At 39.2% G+C, this 26,008-nt stretch overlaps 1 protein-coding gene across 4 annotated transcripts in view; it reads right to left on the reverse strand.

Annotated features, from left to right (window-relative positions):
• Positions 1-26,008, reverse strand: part of DYM (dymeclin) — a 372,867-nt gene that overhangs the window by 279,440 nt on the left and 67,419 nt on the right. For all 4 annotated transcript variants that reach the window (XM_065932681.1, XM_065932680.1, XM_065932678.1 and 1 more), the window contains one exon: positions 24,998-25,070. In XM_065932681.1, coding sequence (XP_065788753.1) covers positions 24,998-25,070 — 73 coding nt within the window. The remainder of the gene's footprint in view (positions 1-24,997; positions 25,071-26,008) is intronic.

Consider the following 26,008-nt stretch of genomic DNA (forward strand, 5'->3'; position numbering starts at 1 on the left):
GAGGATCCTGGCAGGTTACAGTCCATGGGGTCGCAAAGAATCAGACACAATCGAGTGACTAACATTTTCATTTTTCACTTTCACCAGATTTTTAAGTTCTAATTCTAGCAGATATATATGGAGTTCATGCAGAAAGAAATATCTTTTGGAAGTATACAAAACAAAACCCAAAAGACCTGTGCAAATGATCTTATTATGTAATAAATAAATCTCATTTCTGCTCATAAATGTAATACAGTAGAACACTTCTCTTTCCTGAAACTTCCATAAATATTATTGTAAACATTAACCACATAAAAGGCAATTTTTAAATTTGCTCTTATTTCTCAAAATGAATCAAAAACAGTCCTGATGTGTTGTGTTATGGTTCATTAATTCTTTGCTAATGATGATTTGGGTGCAAAGCCCAAAGGATTTTGAATCACAACAATTATTTATTCATACAGCCCATGCCCGTCAGGAATCTATACTCTATAGTCAATTGGCTAGGCTCTTCAGTTGGGTCAGGGCTTGAAGACAAATCCTGAAGAACAAATATCCTGCCACAGGGTACAAGTAATCTGGATAGGTGACTATCTCCAATATATTTGTTAATGTATTCAGTCATTGCATCAATAATTAAAAAAAAAAAAAAAAGAGTGGTTTACAATTCAACATCTTACTCTAGGTCCCAGAACCAGGAAGAAACTGTTATCGTTTGTTTAAACTATAAACTATGGTTATTAATAAATACTAGATGTAACAACCTTAAGGAAAGAGTATAGATTTAGAACAAAAGGCTGTTCTCCTTCCAAATTAAGGGGGCCTAACAACCTCAGAAACGGGACAACAGGAAAAGTTTCAACCCTTGGGCCATTGTCTCTGGCCACAGAATTGTGCAAAGAGGTTCTGATGTTGGAAGGCAGGGAAAGCTTGTAGCATAAAAGAATACTGACAGAAAATGACATTTTCATATCAAGCTGAAAGTTCATTCCTCAAAACTCTTACGTGAATGAAACTAAGCAATCCTTCCTGTGTGCTTCACGTGCCGCACTGTGCTTAGGTGCTCAGTTCTGTCCAACTCCTTGCGACCCTATGGACTATAACCCGCCAAGCTTCTCTTCTGTCCATGGGCATTCTCCAGGCAGGAATACTGGAGTGGGTTGCCATGGGTTCCCTCAGGAGATCTTCCCAACCCAGGGATCGAACCCAGGTCTCCTGTACTGTAGGTGGATTCTTTACCATCTGAGACACTGGTGTGGTTCACAGATCCACAGATAAAAATTCAATGTGTTTATCATATTGTATTCCAGTTGATACATCATTCAACAAATAAAAAATTTATTCCTACTATGTCTAAACAGGTATTATATTACACATTGGAGATACATCCATTAACAATAGATAACCTTTGTGGATGTTACACTTCAGTGGAAAAAAAGAACTCAAGTAATAATTACTCCAAAAAGGATCATAAAGAAAAAAGAGCAAGTAACAAGAAGAAAAGATTATACAGTACTCCAATCTTAACTGCAGGATCAAAGAAAAGCTCCTCTGAAAAGGCAACATTAAGACCTAAAATATGAGAGGCAATGATTTACAGTCAACTCTATCTTTCTTACCAGAATACATGAGATTTTAGCTAGGGATTCTTTTGTGTTTTAGTTGTTTGTATTCCCAACTAGAGTTCATAATAGGCAATCAATGGATAAAGGATAGAGAAACAAGAGGGATCTCTTTTGCTCTGATTTTGATTGGAACTCACTGGGACTTCCTGAATAGTCATCAGAACAGCATGCCAGGCATACAAAACTCAGAATAGCAAGAAAAAGCAAGAAAGAAATATATTGAGGTCACATAATACACGATCATAATACAAAAGGAATACTCACTCCAACAAAAATGTAAAGGGACTTTCATGGAAAAAAAGGATCCAGAATACTGCTAACCGACTTATTAGAGAATATCTTATTCATCCTGTTGGCCAGCACTCATTTATTAGTATTAAAACACTAATAAAGGGCAAATAGGCTGACTGAAAGGAATGGAATGACAAAATACCACAAACATAATTCTACATAAATTAATCACAACTAAAATTTTCAGTGAGCTTCTTTCAGAAACTCTAACATTTTTGAAAGAATAAACACATAGCTAAGTCAACCTTGAAACTGAAAAGAGAAGAGAGAAACTTCCCCTACGAGATATCAAGCCATGTTACACAGTTGTAGCAATAAAAACAGTATCGTATTTGCAAGTACACAGACAAAAAAGAAGACAAACCAATGGAACTCAACTGAGAACTGAGTGTAGAGGACAAACCTGTGTTTCTAGGGAAATGTACAATAAAATGGATCCACAAATCAATGGAGAACAGATTGTACAGATAACTGTAGTTGTTCAGTCGCTAAGTCATGCCAGACTTTTTGCAACCCCATGGACTGCAGCACACCAAGCTTCCCTGCTCTTATCTGCTGGAGTTTGCTCAAAATTACTCATCACCATTGAGTCGGTGATGGCATCCAACCATCTCGTCCTATGTCATCCCCTTCTCCTCCTGCCTTCAATCTTTCCCAGCATCAAGGTCTTTTCCAATGAGTTGCTTTGCATCAGATGGCCACAGTATTGGAGCTTCAGCTTCAGCATCAGTCCTTTCAATGAATATTTAGGGTTGACTTCCTTTAAGACTGAGAAGGAAATGGCAACCCACTCCAGTATTCTTGCCTGGAAAATCCCACGGGCAGAGGAGCCTGGTAGACTACAGTTCATGGGGTCGCAAAGAGTCTGAGACGACTGAGCGACTTCACTTTCACTTTAAGATTCACTGGTTGGATCTCCTTGTGTCAAAGCGACTCTCAAGAGTATTCTCCAGCAACACAATTTGAAAGCATCAATTCTTCAGTGCTCAACCGTCTTTATGGTCCAACTCTCACATCCATACATGACTACTAGAAAAACCATAGCTTTGACTATACACACCTTTGTCAGCAAAGTGATCTCTCTGCTTTCTAATATGCTGTCTATGTTTGTCATAGCTCCATTCCAAGGAGCAAGCGTCTTTTAACTTCAGGGCTGCAGTCACTGTTCACAGTGATTTTGGAGCCCAAGAGAATAAAGCCTCTCACTGTTTCTACTTTTTCCCCTCCTATTTGCCATGAAGTGATGGGACTGGATGCCATGATCTTCGTATTTTTAATGTTGAGTTTTAAGCCAGCTTTTTCACTCTCATCTTTCATCCTCATCAAGAGACTCTTTAGTTCCTGTTCACTTATTTACTACTGTATCTCTGGCATCTTGTGGCTGGCCACAAGCACACTTTCTTATACAATAGTCTCATTTCTTACTGTACTTGTCACATTCTAACATTATAAATTAGTTTGTTTACCTACCCTTACCACAACTACAATCTATGTCTTATTCATGTACCCACCTTAAGGCCTTTCCTCTGCTGTTGCCTCTGCTTTAGAAGCTCTCCCATCACAGAGTGACAGGATTCCCTCTCTGACTTTGGGTTTCTATTAAAAGGTTCATTTCATAAGGAGTCTTCCTATACAATCTTGGCTAAGATACCACAATATTACTTTTTTCCATTGTACTTGTCACATTCTAACATTATATATAAATTTGCTTATTGTCTGTCCTACCCAACCCACAACTAGAATCTATGTCTTATTCACAACTGTATCTCTGGTACCACTGACTGGCCACAAGTACACACATACTTGTTGAATAGTCTCTTTGTGCTTGTGGGCACAGTGAGAAATTAATTTTGGGTTTACCAAAACAAAGAAAAATACATTCCTTCATGCAAAAACTTTACATGACAAAAAAATATCTGAAATTCACAGCTTCCAAATACTATTTTATGATTTAGTGCTCTGCACAAAAATTCACACACACACACACACACACAGAAGAATTCACACACACACAAACTCACACAGGCACACACACACACACAGGCACACACACAGAGAAGAATTCACACACACACACACAGGCACACACACAGGCATCCCCTGGCGGTCCAGCAGGGCTCCATACTTCCACTATGCAGCTGATGCAGGTGTGATTCTTAGTTGGGGAACAAGATCACAAGTGCCACACAGCACGCACCCCCTCCCAAATAACTCACTAGACTCCTGGGGCCACAGTTATAGAACCAGTAGCAACAGCAAAAATATTACTGAACATATTTTCGCTTACTCCATTTTCTATCATAAGTGGTACTAAAAATAACTAGTATTTTAAAAGTCAGCTTCAAAATAAGGAACACAGATTTGGGTTCTATCAATAACCTCAGATATGCAGATGACACCACCATTATAGCAGAAAGCGAGGAGGCACCAAAGAGCATCTTGATGAAGGTGGAGGAGGAGAGTGAAAAAGCTGGCTTAAAACTCAACATTCAAAAAAACGAAGATCACAGCATCCGGTCCCATCAGCTCATGGCAAGTAGATGGGAAAACAATGGAAACAGTGAGAGACTCTATTTTCTTGGGCTCCAAAATTGCTGCAGAAGGTGACTGCAGCCATGAAATGAAAAAATGCTTGGGCTTCTTGGAAGAAAACGTATGCTAAACCTAGACAACAAATTAAAAAGCAGAGACATTACTTTGCCAACAAAGGTCTGTATACTCAAAGCTATCATTTTTCCAGTAGTCATGTGTGGATGTGAGAGTTGGACCATAAAGAAGGTTGAGTACCAAAGAATTGATGCTTTTGAACTGTGGTGCTGGAGAAGACTCTTGAGAGTCCCTTGGACTGCAAGGAGCTCCAACCAGTCAATCCTAAAGGAAATCAACCCTGAATATTCATTGGAAGGACTGATGCTGAAGCTACAGCTCCAATACTGTGGCCATCTGATGTGAAGAAGTAACTCATTAGAAAAGACCCTGATGCTGGGAAAGATTGAAGGCAGGAGGAGAAGGGGACGACAGAGGTGAGATAGTTGGATGGCATCACTGACTCTATAGACATGAGTTTGAGCAAGCTCCGGGAGATGTTGAGGGACAGGGAAGCCTGGCGTGCTGCAGTCCATGGGGTCGCAAAGAGTGGGACACAACTGAACAACTGAACAACAATGGGGGTTAGAGAGAAACAACGATCTAGATACAAAAACCTCTGAAATAGTCACTTAAGTACATTTTAAAGGCACACATGGATAAAATGTAACTATCCATCAATTATCTATCTAGTTACCATGTTCCCTCACATCTCCTCCCTCTATGCTCACACCCAAACTGCTTGGCTGACTCGTACTGTCATTTAAGACTTTGCACTAGCTTCACCTTCTCCAGAAAACCCATAACTATAATGCTTCTCATACTCTATATCATACAAGAAAATATTTGCTGAACCAAAAAAATCAACTAATATTAGAAAATAATGAAAAATATAAGAAGACACTGCTTACACACTAACTTACAGAACTAAATAATATTTAAAGAGATCACAAGATTTAAGACTACTTCCATTTCCAACAGTGATGGACAGAAAATTCAAAAGACTATTGCTGATGAAGTCAACAAAAATCATTGACGGGAGGGTCTGGAAGGACACGTTCTAAAAAGACCAAAGAGCTAGTAAAATATGAAGCATTATTAACACAAGGCCAAGACTGAGGCACTAGGAAAACCTAGAGGTCAGCTTGACTTCTGGAACTGCTTTGGCCTTGGGATGTTTCCTGATCCATAAGCAGTGGTTTGGAAACTGAGCAGTGCTTGTGAAAGGGTTGACAGTCTAGGGGACAAAAGCTGGAGTCCAAGGCTGTCCAGGGAGCAAGCCGCAGAAATCCACTCCCCATACAGGGCAGAGATTCTCAAGGGGATCCTGAAATCAACAGTCTCATGGACTAGAACTGAGCTTTAAGTTCCCTGGGTGGTCAGGAAAATTCTGAAACAGAATTAAGAAGAATCCAAAGCACCCAGAGAAACAGACAATCCTCTTTGAATAAAGATAAAATCATCCTATCAAATTATTTTTACAACTCTACAAATGCAAAAACTAGCAAACAATAAAAAATGGGCACATAAAGAGATAAGAGTACATGAACAAGAATCACCATACACCCACAAAACAAACAAAAAACTCTCTTTCAACAGTAATTAATTACCAAACACAAATATACTTGCTCTACTTATGGAATAAAAACCAAATTTATCAAATGAAAATTTTCTCAAGGATCTGTAAACTATATAAATATAGCAGGTTGTTTTTTTTTAAGTTCTAGGAAAAAAATGTCTTGAGCTGAAAAAAAAAAAAACAACAGCCAAATTTTAAAACTTGATTTTTAAAAAATAAGAAATAAATAAGAAGAAAGGAAGAAAGGAGAGAAGAGGGACACGGGAAGAGAAGGAGGGAGGGAGGGGGAAAGGAAGGAAGGAGGGAAAGAAATAACCTCTATAAATGGGTTTAACAGCAGAAGATTATTTAGACTCAGCTGAAGAGAGATTCAGTGACTTGGACATTAAGTCATAAGAAATAACCCAGAATAAAGTAGAGAGAGACAGCAAGATAATGTTGAGGCATTTGTTTCCATATCAGAGCTATTATGAAAAAGTATTTTAAAAAGACTTACAAACATCTGCATGTAAGTCATTTACAAACATTTATTTTCAATTCTCGTAGGTGGATGCCTGAAAATAAAACTGCTAGATGAGAGGAGAGGTGGATGTCTGATTTCACGAGAAACTGTCAAACCTTTTCTCAAACTGGTTGTACCATTTTATATATTGAAGCAATTCTTTATACAGATTTTATTTTTCAAAACAGCTTGAGGTTCTCAGCAATACTGAGGATACAGAGAATTCCCATATATCCCTTGCCCCCGCAGATGTGTAGCCTCCTCCACCACCCCAGAGCAGCATAGATGTTAAAAATGGTTAACTAACATTGACAAATTATCATCACCCAGAGCCCATAATTTATATTAGAGTTCACTATTGCCATGTGACTTTTACAATCACAATAAATTTTGACAAATGTAATAACATGTACCCATGATTACAGTATCATACACAACAGTTTCATTGCTCTAAAAATATCTCGTGTTCTACTCTATATCCCTCCTTCCCTGCAAAACCTTGGACAACACTTATTTTCTTACTGCCTCCATAGCTTTTCCTTTTTCCAAAATGTAGTTAGAGTAATACATTATGTAGCCTTTCAGACTGGCTTCTTTAACTACAGCAATTTCTGAAAGTTTCAGTTGCTCCACATTCTCACCAACATTCAGTACAATTTTTCTTCTTAATTTTAGCTATGTTAGTGGTGTATAGTGATATCTTACTATAGCTTTAATTAGCATTTTCTAATGGTTAATAACATCAAAACTCAATGTGTTTACTGGCCTTTTACAGATCCTTTTTGTGAAGTATCAATTTAAATCTTCTGTTCATTTTTAATTGGGTTATTTGCCTAATTATTTTTAAATTGTAAGAGATCTTTATATATTCAAGAACAAATTCTTTTGTTAGTTATGTTTCAGACATTTTCTCCCATCTGTGGCTTGACTGTTTTTTTTTTTTTTGAACAGTTTCTTTTGAGGAGGCAAGATTTTTATTTTTGAAGAAGTTTAACTTATCAAGACTTTCCTTTTATGGCTATCGCTTTCTGTATCCTTTCTAAGTTTTCTTTGCCTAAACCAAGACTGTGTATATTATTCTGTGTTACATGTGAAGATAGGAGTTAAAAGTTTTCTTTGTTTCATTTTCTCATATAACTACCTTTCCCAGCACCATTAGTTTAAAAACATTCCCCTCCCCAATTGAATAGTTTTGCTGTTTTTCTCAAAAAAAAAAAAAAAAAATTGACCACAGAAGTGCAGATCTATTTCTTGGCTCCCTCCAGGGCTTCCCTAGTGGCTCAGATAGTAAAGAATCTGCCTCTAAGGCAGGAGACTCAGGTTCCAACCCTGAATCAGGAAGATCCCCTGGAGAAGATAATGGCTACCCAATCCAGTATTCCTGCCTTGGAAACCCCATGGAGAGAGAAGCCTGGCAGCCTACAGTCCATGGGGTGGCAAAAGATTCGAACACGACTTGAGTGACTAACATTTTTTCACCAAACTCAGTCACTGATTGATTTGTCTATTATTTGGTCAATACCATATTATCTTTAAAACAGTAGCTTTGGGCTTCCCTGGAGGTCCATATGGTTAAGAATCAGTCAAGCAATGCAAAGGACACCAGTTTGACCCCTGGACTGGAAAGATCCCACCTGCCATGGAACAGTGAAGCCCATGCACCACAACTACTGAAGTCCGTGCACCCTACAGCCTGTGCTCTGCAACAACAGAAGACACCACAGTGATGAGCCTGGGCACTGCAACAAAGACTAGTCCCCACTTTCCACAACTAGAGAAAGCCCACGCACAGCAACAAAGACCCACCACAGCCAAAACAGAAATAAATCTCAAAAGCAAAACCAAAACTGTAGCTCTACAGCACACTGGGAAGAGACACAGTGTTAAGTGTTCCATTTGTTCCTGCTTTTCAATTATTTCTTCAGATATTCTAGGTTCTTTGCATTTCCAAGTACATTTTAGAATCGGCTTGTCAGTGTCTAGAAAAAAAAAACAAACAAAAAACCTGGTACAAATGTGATAAACTGACTCTGTAGCTCCATCTGGGTGATACTGACATCTTAAGAACATCTGAGTTTTCCAATTCGTGAACACAATGTATGTCTACGTTTAGGTCTTCTTTGACTTCACTGAGCAATGTTTTGTAGTTATCAGTATATAAGTTGTACACATATTTGTTGAACTTACTATTTCATGTTTTCACATTGTTTTAAAATGGAAGTTTTAAAGTTTTAGTTTCCAGTTGTTTGCTACTAGTATGTGATTTTTGTATAATCATCTTGTAGACTGGAAACCTGCTAAACTCACTTTTCAGTTCAGGTAGCTTTTCTATGTTCCTCAGGGTCCTCTACATAAACAATCACATTGCCAGCAAATAAAGACACTTTTACTTTTTCTTTTCCAATCTCTATGCCTTTTATTCTTCGTTTTCTTGAACTGGCTAGGGCCTCATATAATAGCAAACAGAAATGCTTAGGACAAACACCCTTGACTCATTTCTAATCACAGAGGAGGTAAAGCTTTAGTTTCTCATAATTCTGTGTGATGTCAGCTGCAGGTTTTTCATGGATGCCCTTAACCTAGTTGAAGATGTTTCTTCCTAGTTTGCTGAGAGTATTTTTTTCCATGAATAGATGCTGAATTTGGTTAAACTCTTTTTCCACATTTACTGAGACAATCAAATAGCTTTTCTAATTTATTTTATTAATGTGGCATATTATATTGATTTTCAAGTGTTAACAATATTGTATCCCTGAGATAATAAGCCCCACTTGGTTATACTGTATAATCCTATTCCATTGTTGCTGAATACAATTTGCTAATTTTTTTTAAAGCTTTTTCTCCTACATTTATGAGAAATATGTCTGTGACTTTCTTTTTTGTGGAATGTCATCATTAGGTTTCAGTATCAGGGTATGCTGGCTTCATAAAACAAGTTATTCCATCTGCTTTTGAAACAATATATTTAAATATTTGCTTCATGATGTGATGCTGAGCAAAGACAGCAGATCAGTACTGTGCACCATATGAATGAATACACATACAGATGTTAATATGCAAAGAACAAAAACAGCAATCCTGGAAGATGAGATTATAGGTGACTATTTTTTATTGTATTTAAGTTTTCAAAATGGGAAGGACATAAAGGAAAATGAGTAGGAGAAAGATTGCTTCAAACTGGCTGTCTCCACTGGGAAATTTCCCGAAAAATAAAAAAAGTATCAGGAGAGAAGGTCTGAAGATCATCTCTAATCTCATTTTGACCAAAGGTTTTCTGAATTATTTCTGTCTCTCACTTCACTGTAAACAATCAAAGTACCAGAGATTTGCAACTAGGAAAAACAACCCAGTGTCTCTGTCCTTTTGAACTGCAATAACAAACTTACATAATAAACAATGGAAATGTACTCCTCACAACTTTTGAAGCAAAGAGTCCAGATCAAGATACCTGCAGATCCAGTACCTGATGAGAGTTGGTTTTCTGGTTCACAAAGATTAAGTATGTTTTTGCTGTGCTATCATATTATAGAAGGCAGCAAGGACATTTCCATGGGTATCTTTTAGAAGGGCACCAATCCCATTCATGAGGGCTCGGCCCTTGTGACCTAATCCTCTCCCAGAGGCCCCAAACCTTCTAACACCATCACTGCAGAGGTTCAGTTCAGTTCAGTTCAGTTGCTCAGCCGTGTCCGACTCTGTGACCCCTTGGACTGCAGCACACCAGGCCTCCAAGACCATCACCAACTCCCAGAGTTTACTCAAACTCATGTCCATTGAGTCGGTGATGCCATCCAACCATCTCATCCTCTGTCGTCCCCTTCTCCTCCCGCCTTCAATCTTTCCCAGCATCAGGGTCTTTTCTAACTGTAGAGGTTAGGTTTTAAAACATGATTTTGTGGAAGGCAGGAACATTCAGGCGACAGCAATGAACTAGCCACACTTGCTGCATTATTTAGGGCTTTCCTAAATATACTGACATAATATAAGGAGATACATACACACACACACACATATATATATATATATAAATTTATATCTATTTATAAGAGATTGGCTCACACAATCACGGGGGCTAAAAGGTCCCATTATCTGCCCTTTGCAGGCCCAAGAAAGCCAGCAGTGTAGCTCCAGTCCAAACCTAAAGGCCTGAAAAGCAGGAAAGCCTTGGCCTGAGTGGGAAGGCCCAAGAAACAGCAGTGCCAACATCCAAAGACAGAAAGAGATGAGTATCTCAGCTAAAGACAGGGAACAAGCTGGCCCATCCTCCACCATCCTGTTCTATTCATGTCCTCAATGGACTGCAAGACATTCACCAACACTAGTGCATATGATCTTTTTCATGAAATCTACCAATTTAAAAGCTAATCGCTTCCAGAAACACACTCAGAGACACACCCAGAAATAATGAACTAACATTTGATCTCTGGGCATCCCTCAGCTCAAACTGTCACACAAAAATTAACCATTGCAGTTACCAAAGACCTAAGTTAAATTTTCAAATACCAGCACAAAGCCACAGATTCAGTCTCATTAAAAGCATTTAAGCACTATTTGAAAGGTTTTAGACCTCGAAATTTTTGTTCCTTCATAAGAAAATAACAGCATTCTAACACCTAATTTGTTACATAAAAAGTAAATACATATTTCATTAACTTCAAAATTTGACATCTATCACAGGTGTGTTATAATTTTAAGTGGGAACACTCAACAAGAAGTTGACATTTGCACTAAGATTTGAAAGAAATAAACAAGCAAGGGAAAAATCTTCTAGAAAGAAAGGCCAGCATATGCAAAGGCCCTGAGGTAGGAACATGCCTAGCATATTCAAAGAATGGCAGAGGCCAACGCAGCTAGAAGGGAGTTTGCAAGGAGAGTGGTCAGAGATAAGGCCAAAAAGGTAACAAGAAGCTTGGAAGGCCTAAGAGCTGTAACAGATTGATAAATTCCATTTCTTAAAAATAGTTTCTAAAAATTTATCATGGCAAACACACACACACTAATAGCAAAAAAGTCAAAAGGCACATATAGAAAAAACACAATGTCACAAAGGACTAATCTTTCTAATGTAAAACGGGTCCTAGAAATAGATACAATAAAGATGCCAATATGAGAATGAGCAAAAAACATTAGCACAAAGATGTTAGCAATCCTAATGCCCAACAATAGGGGAATGATTAAATATAAACTGATGCTGACATACAACAGAATACAACGCAACTTTTAAAAACGAATGAAAAAGGATGTAGACAAATCATCACTCACACACAAGGCTAGTGGGAATAAAATGATGAGGCCACTACGGAAAGGTCTGGCATTTCCTCAAAAAGTCAAACAGAGTTACCACATGACCTAGTAACCTTACTCTTAGCTATATACCCAAAAGAACTGAAAACCATGTCCACACAAACTCTTGTACATGAATGTTCACAGAAGTATTATTCATAATGGCCAAAAAGTAGAAACAACCAGAATATTTATCAACTGACAAATGGAGAAACAAAATGTGGTATATATTCATACAATAAAAAGAAATGAAGTACCGGGGCATGCTACAACATGGATGAACCATGCTACATTATGAATGAAGACAGACACAAAGAGCCACACATTGTATGATTCCATTATATGAAATGTCTATAAAGGGAAAATCCACACAGACAATAAGCAGATCAGTGGTTACTACGGGCAAGAGGGCGAGGGAAACGGGGAAGGACTGCTAATAAGTAGAGGGGTTCTTTTGGGGTAATGAAGTTCTGGAATTAGACAGCAGTGACAGGTTTACAACTTTTCTGAGCTTATTAAAAACCATGTAAATAGACACTTTGAAAGGGTAAATTCTGGAGTACCTGAAGTATATATTAATAAACGTTTTACTTGAAACACAAAAATGAGAAAGCTCTCTAAATGCTTGTATACAGAAACTGCCAAGAGAGACTGCTAACTGAAAAAAGAAGAAAATTCAAAACACTATGCATAATTTCCTACCTTTTACATGAATACAGGGGGAAATAAGAATCTAAATTCATAACTGAATATACATGCATAAAAAAATCGGGAAGGATACATAAGAAACCAAGCATGAACGGTGGTTACTATGCAGACAAACAGGAGGGCTGCAGAGATGGGGAACAAGGACAAGCAGGAGATGGTTCATGTGCACTTTTATGAGTTTGATATTGGAACAACATAAATGTATCTATCACCTGCTTGAAAATGAAATTAATCAAGAATAGAGGATTATCATAAATGATAAAATCAAACATTTACTGATTACAATCTGATGACACAGAAATAAGAATAAGCAAAAACCTAAAACATATTGCTGTATGCTGAATGAGTCACTGTCCCCAAGTTAGAAAACAGAGGCTCTGCTTCTCAGTTCTCTACTGAAGTTACTCTGTTCACTTCAAAAAATAACTCCCCTCGGTCTCAGTTTTCTTATTTGTAAATAAATACATTAGGCAAGATGATCTCTAGTGTCAATTCTTGCTGTAACTTTCTATAATGTTTAAAAAAGGAATTCAAGGCAACATTATATTGAAAGCAACAAAGTTTTAAATCTATTAATTGGGCTATCTGAGGTGCCAAATAATCAGGGAAAAGAGCCAAGACAGGCCACTACTTGAAAGAAACCAAAGTTCCACCATGCTGAGTGTGGTGGTTTTTAAAAGATGAAAAATGTTTTAGGCCAACAGATCTTTCTTGTTTAATGTCCTTGTATAATCTTCAGAAGATTTTCATTACACAATCGCCAAAACAAAGTCAACTTTAAAAAGCCAAAATGTTGCTTCGGCTGCCATGTTATCCCAAGAACTTTCCACCATCTGGGCTGGAAATGTCCTAGAACAAACTACTGTTGGAGCAAGTTATTAATTTCATGTGAAGAAAAAAAAAGACAAGCGCCATGACCTTGCACTGCTCTGCTTGGGCAGAGTGGAACACTTGGATAAAGACAAAAGCCTTCATGACATGCGTGTTAGTGTTGGCTAAGGACAAAGTCAACGAAATGTGCAGGAAAAAAACATCCTCCTCTGACTTACTATTGGATAAGAAATTGACAGTACTGTAAATGGATCCTAAGTTTAATAAAAACAACTTACAAGTTCAAAGGATTAATACCAAACATTAGAAATATCAATGTCATGCCAACATGAAGATTCCAGAAGTAAAATATGAGGAAAGACTAAAAAGTGGTATATTTCAGATACTATCAACAGCAGAGAAGTTTTGAAGTTAAAAAAAATCAAAAGCATGGTAATACTCCTCGATTATAAAAGCATTAACAATGGAGCAGAAATTACCTGGATATTAGGAGTCAAGAAATCTGCATTCTAGTATCAGAAATGTCACTCAATTACCTTCATCAGTCACCTTATCTGTCAACTTTATCATACGTAAAATAGTAATGGAGTGGATCAAATATATTAAACACATTCCAAGTGTCTATGGTTTCTCAAAGAACTAATGCTATGTATGTAATGATGCATCAAATGGATGAAATAGCCATATTATCTTCTTGAAATAAAGCTCAACCAAGAGTTTTTAGAAACATTCTAAAAAATAAAAAATTAAGATGCACTGATAAGGTGGATACACAATAATAAAGCAAATATGCTGAAATTGTTACATGGGTGTCCAAAGTGCAATTATGCCTGCTTAAAAGTTCCATCACAAACAAGGAACAATTAGAGAAAAGGAGCTCTCAAAAATTAGAAGTGATTGCTGAACCTTCATCGAAACTTAGAAATGGCTTTTAAATACATGAAGAGATAGTCAATCTCACTTGTAATGGGAGAATGCATCTGAGGATCATTGATGTGATTTCCATTTTTGCCTTTGGACATGGGGTATCTCTTTTTGGTGGGTTCCAGCATTCTCCTGTTGAAAAATCAATAGCCAACTGCGATTCTGGTGCTCTTGCAGGAGGTAAGCACACGTCCTCTACTCTGCCATCCTGATTTCCATTTCTAACTTACAAAAAACCTGTAACAGACTACATTGGCATGGCTCTGTTAAATGTTTTTGGTGGAACTTATAAATGGTATACTTCCTTTAGGGAACAAGTTTTTACCAAATTTACTATATTTTTATCAAATTTTTAAATGATCACACTTAATTCCAATTCTAAGACTTATATGAGGGCTATATATGTGTATAGATGCATCAAGTGAATTTCTGTACACATATTGCATCCAATGCAGTATTATTCAGATCTAAAAAGACATGATCTACTAAGCTAGGAACACAGAGGAAACTTAAACACACATTATTAAATAAACAAGGCCAATCTAAAAAAGCTTGTACTGTAGGTTCCAACTATATGACACTCTGTTATTATAGTTGTTTAATCACTAAGTCATGTCTAATTCTTTTGCGACCCTATGGACGGTAGCCCGCCAGGCTCCTCTGTCCGTGGGATTTCCCAGGCAAGAATACTGGAGTGGGTTGCCATTTTCTTCTCCAGGGGATCTTCCCGACCCAAGGGCTGAACCAATGTCTCCTGCACTGCAGGCGGATTCTCTGCCACGGAGCCACCTGGGAAGTCCACAGGACACTCCAGAGAAGGTGAAAATGTGGAAGCAAAATACAAGGATCAGTGGGGTGACCAAGGCTTAAGGGGGTATGAGGGATGAACAGGCAGAACTCCGAGGAATTTTAAGGCAGTGGAAGTACGCTTATGAAACTATAACGATGGATGTGGTAGCTGCTGTTGTTCAGTTGTTAAGTTGTGTCCGACGCTGAGATTCCACAGACAGAAGCACGCCAGACACATGTCATTATACACCTGTCAAAACCCACTGAATGTACAATGCAACAAGAATGAACCCTAATGCACACTATGACTTGGGTGACAGTGATGCATCAATGTATGTTCATCGACTATAACAAATGTGCCACTGTGGTGAGAAATGTTGACAGCAGAGGAGGCTATGTGTGGGAAGAGGGATACAGGAATATTCTATACTTCCTGCTCAGTTTTGCTGTGAATTTAATATTGTTCTGAAAAGCAAAGCCTTTAATTTAAAAAAATGAAATACTGTTATATTATTTAGCTAAATAGATAAAGGTAAGATAAGGGTAAAGGTGTATATATAAACCATCAAAATAGCTAATAATGAAAAACGATTGTCTCTGGAGAGTAAAGAGACATAAGACAAAATCAGTTCTCAGCATAACCCCTTTGTGCTTCTCGACTGCCTTCCCAAACCCTATGCACATACACATTATAATCTAAGACAAGTGCATCAATGACTAGCTTTAGCTATCCAAAGGTAATGTAATCTGGATTATGCCCCCAAAAGAAACAACTCTATAAAGAATTAACTTATTGATACATAAGTAGGACAAAAAATTAAAAAGGAAAAAAAATCAACTGTTTGTTGGTAGAATTAAAATTCAATTATTAATGTCAAACCAGCTCATTCATATTTTGCGATACTTGTACTAACAATAGGAAAAGAAATTAACAAAAGCATCCTGTACCAGTCTTGCTTTTATTTTTTTACTTGTATTAATTTACTTTGGCTGCACTGGGTCTCTATTGCAGCCCACAGGCATTCCCTGCAGCGTGCAGCGGCTTCTCTAGTTGTGTGCACAGGCAGCTCCATGGCAGAGCGCAGGCTCTAGAGCACTCAAGCTCAGTAGCTGCAGTGAGTGGGCTTCTCTAGTTGTGGCACCCAGGCTTAGCTGCTCCAAGCCATGTGGGATCTCAGTTTCCTGAACATGGATCAAACCCACGTCCCCTGAATTGGAAAGCAGATTCTTAACCACTAGACCACCAAGGAAGTTACCAGTCTTGCTTTTATAAGAGTAAAAATTCTTTGAAGGCAGAGATTCAACATTTTCAGGGCTGAGCTATACGGAAGAATCCTGCAAACTGAGTCTCTTACACCTAACGCCAGGCTACAGCCAGTCCTCCAAAGCAGACAGAGAAGCTCTTTGAAGCAGCCTGCCACAAAAGAAACTTACTTCAGTTCTCACACAGAGGATTCAGCTTATGCTTTTGAATCTTATACATCCTGTTTCCTATGACCACTATACTTGTTAATGACCAAGGCTATTAGTTTCTACTGAGAAGTTTAAAATAGGAAAATTAACTCAGAAGAAAATATAGCCAATGCTTTTCTTAAACACTATGTGTAATGTGTGTGTTAGTCACTCAATCGTGTCCAACTCTATGCAACACTATGGACTGTAGCCCACCAGGCTCCTCTGTCCATGGGACTTCTCCAGGCAAGAATACTGGAGAGAGTTGCCCATCCTTTCTCCAGAGGATCTTCCTGACCCTGGGATTGAACCTGGGTCTCCTGCATTGCAGGCAGATTCTTTACCATCTGAGCCATAAAGGAAGCCCTACCATGTGTAAAGCAATACACTTTGGCGGTGGGGGAGGCCTATGTCAGTTTTACTCGCGGCATGTGGGATCTTTGTTGTTTCATGCAGGAGCCTTCGTTGTTGCACACAGACTCTCTACTTGTGGTGTTCAGACTCAGCAGCTGTGGTGTGCAGGCTCCGGAGTGCACCGGCTTCAGAAGTTGTGGCCTGTGGGCCTAGGTACTCTGCAGCAGTGTGGAGTCTCAGTTCCCTGACCAGGGATGGGACCCACATCCCCTGGATAACAAGGTGGATTCTTAACCACTGGACCCCCAGGGAAGTCCTGCAATACATTTTTATTTAATCATGAAGCATTTTAAAATTTACAAAAGCATTTTCGAGTGTTTTACTCTGGTCTTCAACACAATACTAAGCAACAGATCCTTGGCAGTGAGAGCCCTCGACAGACCTCATCCCAGGATGAGACGCTCCCTCCCAGCTGCCTGTCCCTCTAGGCAGCCAAGGTCGTGGTGTACTAAACTATTGGCAAGTTGGGCTTGTCCCTCAATGGCTACATGAGTTGATCTCCAAACTGATGCACTTCAGTCTCCACATCTAAAATATTAAACTGAACTGCTGCTGCTGCTGCTAAGTGGCTTCAGTCATGTCCGACTCTGTGTGACCCCATAGACGGCAGCCCACCAGGCTCCCCCGTCCCTGGGATTCTCCAGGCAAGAACACTGGAGTGGGTTGCCGTTTCCTTCTCCAGTGCATGAAAGTGAAAAGTGAAAATGAAGTTGCTCAGTCGTGCCTGACTGTTAGCGACCCCGTGGACTGCAGCCCACCAGGCTCCTGCCTTCTCCTAAACTGAACGAGATGCCTTTAAATGTCTTTTCCAAGTGACAGTCTATGATCTATGAACTTCAATTTTAAAATGAGAAAATTGAAGTGACACTGCTGATGAGTGGTAAAGCTAAGATTCAAACACTAGTTTCTGGATTTAGAATTAATGGTGTTTTTTCCTACTATCAAATGTCTCTTACATGCCTTGGCAATAGTCAATTATGTGATTATGAACAATATGAGCACATGTCTTGTAATATTAACATTTGTGGTACTGGATATAGCTCAGTCAGATTTCTTCAGTAAGCCCAGTAAAGACTTACATGTTAAATTTTTTAACTAGGATTTGCGCCCCGCCCCCCCCCCCCCAGAAGCACCAAAAATCAAGTTTAAACTAATAAGCTACTGTGAACTTGGTTATGTCTTACTGGTATTTGAAAATGCCATCATCTTTCATTCAGTGCTTATAATGCCTTGAATACCTAATCCAACCAGAAATCTACACTAGGTATTTACAGCACCTAAAATTTAAATGCTGACTTCTTTTAGCCACCTACTCTGTTGAGGCTGGATTTGACACAAGTTTGGGTATCAACATGCAGGGCTACAGAAAGACAGTTTCCCAACAGTTAGGCCCTTCACTGTCAACACGCAGTCTCCAGTTGCTTCACTCTCAAAGACTTGCAGACTTCATAAAGAAACTGTTTACAGTTCTTCAGGTTCTTGAACCACCTATTCATCATTAGCACCAAAAGTTTTCAACATTCAAATTTTACAAAGTATGACATCTAGGCCAATACCAACACCTGCGAGTCAAATAAATATGTATTTTATATCATTTTATTATACTTCATAAATCCAGCAATGTTAATTTTATAAATAAGATTCTTAACAGTTCCATTCCTCCCCAAATACATCCAAAATGGGTAAGAGAGAAATTATCTCTAAAATATATGTATTATGTTCTTATACATTCTAATAAAGAGACCCTTTAATATAATAGACTGTTAGCCCTTCTAACATGCAAGTCTTTACTTCATCGAACAACACAGCTTCTCTAGCCCTAGTTTCCCACAAACTCTCTGCTCTAATCCAATGAATCCACTTGTATTCCCCAAACACATGATATATACCCAAGAGGTCCCTATGCAGCTCCTCTCTGCCTTCTTGAAGGTCTGGCCGCAGCTCATCACTACAGCTCCAAATGACTGCAGCATGTATCAGCTGTTCCTCTCAGTGGGCTTTCTATGCATCCATCCATCTCTAAGCTCTTCCAAAGTCATGTCTTTCTTTGCCCAGGGCCTAACACAGTAAATACACATAGCAAAGTGTATTCATAATATATATATTTTTTGCAGATTAACTTAATGAAAAAGAAATTATTACATTGTGAAGGGATAATCTAAGGAATGCTGCTGCTGCTGCTGCTAAGTCACTTCAGTCGTGTCCGACTCTGTGTGACCCCACAGACGGCAGCCCACCAGGCTCCCCTGTCCCTGGGATTCTCCAGGCAAGAACACTGGAGTGGGTTGCCATTTCCTTCTCCAATGCATAAAAGTGAAAAGTGAAAGTGAAGTTGCTCAGTTGTGTCCAACTCTTCGCGACCCCATGGACTGCAGCCTACCAGGCTACTCCGCCCATAGGATTTTCCAGGCAAGAGTACTGGAGTGGGGTGCCATTACCTTCTCAGAATCTAAGGACTACTGAGATATAATGTTGATTTTCCCTAAACTAAATGGCCCCAGACTAGTCAGCATTTATAACTAATTATCTGAGCTCCAATACTTTGGCCACCTGATGCAAAGAGCTGACTCATTAGAAAAGACCTTGATGCTGGGAAAGATTGAGGGCAAGAGGAGAAGGGGGCAACAGAGGATGAGATGGTTGGATGGCATCACTGACTCAATGGACATGAGTCTGAGCAAACTCCGGGAGACAGTGAAGGACAGGGAGGCCAGGTATGCTGCAGTCCATAGGGTCACAAAGTCAGACACGACTAGCAATTGAACAACAACAATCTACCATTTCCTTAAATGTTGTGAGATGTGATTTCTCAGTGTTTCAGTTTCTGGCTGCCCCTCCAAACTGCTAATATCTATAAGACACCTAGTGTTTGTAATACAATGTACCAGAGTACAGACATGACTGAGTGACAAACACTTTCACTTTTTTCACCAACTGCAAGGGGCTCTGAGCCACTCTGTCTGCAATGGACTATTCCTTAGCACACTACCTTGTTTCCATATAGACCACATGATGAGCAGCAAACAAAATATTTAAGCACACTGAATAGGCTGTGCCCCCAGGGACTTACTCATTCAACAAATATTTTTTGAGTCCTCTACATGCCAGGCTAACCTCAATACTAAGGGGACAGAAGTGAGCAAAACAAAGTGCTGGCACAGGAAGAGCCCTTGTTTTCACACTGCTTTCATTCTAATTTTATTTGAGAAATAAAATAACATGAAATAATAATATGAAAAGTAGTGATAAGCATTAGGACAAAAAAATAAAGCATGATGAAAGGACAGACTATGAAGGGGTGCTATTTTACGGTAGGCAAAGCAACTGTTTCCAAGAAGCCGAACTTTGAGCAGAAGGAAGGAAGCTTGAAGGAGGACAGGACATGAGCCATGCAGATGTCTGAGGGAAGATATTCAAGGCAGGAGAAGGAAGGTCAGAGGCCTTAAAGACAGGAGTGGGTTGGTAAGTTCCAAATTAGCAAGAACACCAGCATGACTGAAGCAGAATGAGTAACATGGACAAGGCCAGTAGATGACACCAGGTACCTCTGCACTCGAGCGGCAGACTAAGTCTCATCACACACACACAGTCCCCCAGAAAAGGCAGTGAAGGCAATCCATTATGAATATCACATCTTTATCAATATATAACTTATGACAAATCTAGATTAAGTTTCTTAGATTACAGAATTAAAATATCTGCCCATTAGGGCTAGGCTGAGAATTAAGGCGTCCTGGTCCTTCCTCCTCTTTGAATTCACAGGTTAATAAAGGAGAAGACACATAAATGGATCTCAGAGGAAGGGGCCAGAGCTCACAGCAAGGCCCGCTCTAAGCAGACGTCCAGGAAATGTCCAGAGTGGGGCACAGAGGAAAGGAGCAGAGCCTGCTCTCAACAGCAGCCTCGCTGTAAACAGCTGAGAGTGAGAGCTTTGATAGAAACAGCAACAAACAGACCAGGAAAGAAACCCAGTTCAAGCTCTCAAAATAAACTCTACTTCATAATAAGAAAAGCATCCTAAGCAGTCCTCAAAACATCAAGTACTATGCCCATCCAACATTACTGCTTATGCGGCTAGGGCCCCATCTAAACTCCATCACTGGGTACAGTCATAGAGTCTCCATTCAACCTCAATGGTAAAACTGGAAGAACCCAACCAGTGTCCCAAACTCTAAGTGTAGTGCTTTCAACTCCAGCCTGCCAACCATGTTCCATTTCACTCTCCATTAGTGCCTTAAGAGACATACCTTTGTCATACCTTATTCCTCTCCCATTCAACTCCTTGAGATCAAGAAGGTATAACAGTTAAAAAGACAAAGCTTTACTTTTGAAAGACACTAATTCTAGTGGATCAACCCAATACACACTGAAAAATGTCAAGTCACAAGACTGTGCCTGACTTAATCTTTCTTTTAAATACACATATAAAAGCTGAGAGGTATGGAGTTAATAAGGAAGGATTCCCAGAAGGTGTGCAATTTTAATCTGACACTGAAGATTAACACCTCATAGAATTAATATTTTATCAATAAATCCAAACTGAGAAGCAGAATCCACTTACTGCTTAAAAGTAAATTTTCATTACAGATGCATTCTTAGAAATTCTAGGAGTTTACCATAGGTCATCCTGTTCTCCTAATTATGAAGAATCAGTTAAAATTTACAGATTTCTAAATTCTTGTAATCACTTTAAGTTCTTGGTAATCACTTACCTTCAATATTAACAGAATGATTTCAGAGTCTCAAATGTTTAAGGTAGAGAAGTTTTGAATTACCCATGAAGGCCATTAAAATTAGATACCTCTTGCTATTTACCCACTAAGGCAGCACATTAAACTTCAATGTTTATAGCAAGATAGATGATAGTCAGGTGTGTCAGAGCATCGCCAGTTTTCATAGGCTAATATTCCTCCTTAAATTATAAGCTGATCCATAACACTGCACTATGGTTATAGTAGATGAAACATTTGAAGAGGAGTTTGGTTTCACATGGAAACTGTTACCAAGACAAACCTTCTTGTAGGATGGAGTTCCAAGAACATTAAATCATAAGAAATTGTTTCAGCAGCTGGTTAAAGCTGAGTGTACATAATATAAGACATCTGGTTGTCTGTGCATTTTCAGTTCATTTAAAAAGTATAAACACATTAAAACACTGAAATGTTTGATATATTACAACACTGTCTACTTGCTCTCCAAGTGTTTAAGTGGTTGGTCTCGACATGGTATTCACGGCTTATTTACTATCTAAGGGGATTTATCATTTCCATCCCCCTTAACTTTACCACAACATTTTATCAACAACAGTAACAAAAACAATATACTTATTTAGGATATATATGAAATTGCTGGTACTTGGTAATAACAAATGTAATACAGGTGGCGCTGTTTTTAAAATTAACATCAGGAACACAAGAAGCCTCACACATACTATGATAAACAAATAGTAGGCAACACACAGGGCTTCCCTGGTGGCTACATGTAAAGAATCTGCCTGCCAACGCAGAAGACGCGGGTTCCATCCCTGGGTCGGGAAGAGTCGTGGGGAAGGAAATGACAACCCACTCCAGCATTCTTGCCTGGCAAACCCCATGGACAGGGGAGCCTGGCAGGCTACAGTCATGGAGTCGCTAAAGAATCAGACATGACTTAGCAACTAAACAATGACAACAAGCAATGTGTGTGTTCCCCCTCCCACATCTGACCATATGTAACAGAAAGCTAACTACAGTGGCTTAACCAAAGGAACTGTTTGCTCTTTTAACACAAGAAGAAAACCAAAGGTAAGCCATCGAGGGCTGGTGTAACAGTTCCATAACATTATCAACACCCCACGCTCCTGGGACACTGTTCTTTGTGTGTGGCACCCATCATCCTAGATTCAAGAAGGTCGGAGCACTGCCTCCACATCCAGGTAGGAAGAGAAGAGCCAAGGGCGATGAGCTGAAGATACATGCTCTGCAAGCTCCAGACTTCCACTTACATGTAACTGGCCCAAACTGCCATGGAGCCACATTTAGTTCCCAAAGAGCCTGTAACTAAGCTGGGCACACACATCCCCCAACAATATTGAAGAAGAAGGTGAGAAAGGATACCAGGCATGTAAAGAACTGTGTCTGTCATGAGAGTTCCACTACCTGGGACACTTTCTCCATGCCCTTTCCCTATCAGTGATTCCTCAGCTGTCTCAGCCCTACCTTCCAGGCTGCACATGACCAGACCAGGTCACAACAGGGTTTGGTGGTTCTCATTTCTAAGCTTATAATACAATTCTTCCTATAATACAATAAACCTATAATACAAGGGTTTCTCTTGTGGCTCAGGTGGTAAAGAATCCACCTGCAATGCAGGAGACCTGGGTTCAATCCCTTGGATGGGAAGATCCCCTGGAGAAGGGAAAGGCTGCCCACTCCAGTATTCTGGCCTGGAGAATTCCATCAACTGTATAGTCCATGGGGTCACAAAGAGTTGGACACAACTGAGCAACTGTCACAATACAATTCTGGATGCTGCACTCATGCACAACAGAGGCCTGTTTTCTCACAAATACCCATCTTTCCTTTTGGGCCACAAGCAAGGGGCATATTTCCAACAACATCTACAAACAGACTGAGATTTTGTGATGATAAATCTTAAAACCTATTTTTTTTATTTCAAACAATAACTCCTCTAAAATGTGCGATCTCGGGAATTCCCGATTTGTCCAGTGGCTAGGACGTTGCACTTCCACTGCAAGCAGCATGGGTTAGGTCCCTGGTCAGGAAACTAAGATCCCACCTGCCGTGTGGTGTGGCCAAAAATTAAAAAAAAAAAAATTTAAATAATAAAATATGCATTCTGAATAGTGGGTGTAAGAGACCACCCTCCAGTGGGGAAAATTGGTTCTTTCAGGGGTGAAAAACTTCATAGATATTATACTGATATATGGCCTTCCAAAAAGTCACAGCATATAAACATATTCAGTGTATCTGGAGTATTCAAATTTCATTAGGACTCTGGAGAGGCAATTAGGAAAAAGAATCCTTTTCTTTTTTTTTTTCATTTATTTTTATTAGTTGGAGGCTAATTACTTTACAATATTGTAGTGGTTTTTGCCATACATTGACATGAATCAGCCATGGACTTACATGTGTTCCCCATCCTGATCCCTCTGGGTCAGGGAAAAAAAAAAATTCTAAAAAGGCTCCTCTGAGAGACAAATAAGGTTGAGAATAACTGCTTTAAAAGTAACAAACATTTTGAATTATACAGGAACTGCATTCAGCTGTAGTAACAGAAATCTAGTTATAACAGTGTAAACAGGTCTATTTTTCTTACATGAGAACTCCAGGAGTGGGGGTGGGAGAGGGGTAGTGGTTGATCACTTTGGTTCAGCAGCTCAATGCCATCAAAGCAGAATTTGCTGTGATTCTCTTAGTTCATGCCAAGACGTCCAACACAACTCTAAGGAGACCTTGCCCACACTCTGGAGAACAGGACAGTGGGCTCTCACAGATGAAAATATATACATGCCTCTCAGGTGAGTCAGGTCCCTGTAAAGAGCTATGCCTGTAAGTTTCACTGGAGGACGTCCCCCTACATCTCACTGACCACATCCAGCTTCAAGAGAAGCTAGAAATAGAAATCCAAGCTCTCCAAAAGAGGCCAGATATAAAATCCAGAAGCAAGGAAGAAGGGAAGAATAAATAATGGGTGGACAGGTAGTTATATCTACCATGTATGTATCAGATTCAAACTGCTTTTCTCCCAAACCCTGGTTTACACAGATTAATTCTGTGCTTATCATATGCTTCATGTTGCTAAGGAGTTCATCTTCCCCGCAACAACATAAAATTCTTGTGTTGACGACAGGTCATCAAAGTCTAACTATTATCACACAAGACAAGGAGAAGCCCATGGATGTACATGGAGGCATACATAAAAGAGATACATGAAAGTACTACGTCACACCCACAAACTCTTCAACACGATCAATTAGCATGTTCAATACATTAAGAAGAGAAAAGTAATCCTGGCTTAGCCAGAACTTACAAGAGTGGAATATCAGTGATTAACTGCATCAAACAGCAGAGCAATTCTTCCAAAAGATCTTCTGAGTCAGAACCTGGTGAGACACATAAAAAAATTTTTTTAACAAAGTATAAAGTAGAATTCAGTTGTTTGGAAGTTCAGTTTTCATTCCTAATGAGAATAATCATTATTACAGAAACTCAGATACTAAGCTGCCCTCTGAATAAAATCTATACACTGAGCAAGTTAACATCTATTATAATCTTCATCTAGTAGAGGAATTTTGAACACCAGCTATTAATTATATGGCTTTTAATGTCTGAAGGCAACTATGACTTCCGTAGACCAGTGGTTTTCAAATTTCTTATACTGTACTATGTCTTTTCAAATAAAATTTATACTGAAGTCAAAATATATAAAATAGATAAAAACTCAAGCTGCTCCAGCTGTTTAAATCAGAAATAGACTACCCGCACTTCTTCCCCCAATGAAAATCTGACCTTACCCTTATCTCCCTGCAGACCCAGAAGTGCCTTCTCTGAACTCATGGAGCCCCAATGATTACGACTGGAACCCACTGAGAGTCTAAACACCTCTTTACAAAGAGCCAAAGTCAAAATGGCTTTCCCAAGTCACAAAGTAAGCAGCAAGGGTTGGTTGCACACTACTGTTCCAACAGAAATGCTCCTATGTCCCAAACTTCTCGAACCAAAGTGACTTTCTAACTTACGAAGCCAATCAGGATCACATGTGGCTCCCAGTTTTGGAGGTGTTACTGATGCCGATATCTACGAAACTCTGTCTTCCTTCAGTTCCTATGACTTCTTTCTAACCCATTACTTTTTAAATTCACTCGCAGTATCCACTTCCTCAGAATACCCTTCAACACTGGCACAACACCTAACTCTCTTGCTCACCCTAAATAAAAACAATCATCTACACGGCATCTATGCCTTGTGCATCTGTCTGTTAATGTAAATGTTGGCTGCATTATCCCAGAGCTTCTGCTTACAAGTAATGCATGCCCTTATT

Source organism: Muntiacus reevesi, chromosome 4 (assembly GCF_963930625.1).
Source record: "Muntiacus reevesi chromosome 4, mMunRee1.1, whole genome shotgun sequence".
NCBI classification, from domain to species: domain Eukaryota; kingdom Metazoa; phylum Chordata; class Mammalia; order Artiodactyla; family Cervidae; genus Muntiacus; species Muntiacus reevesi.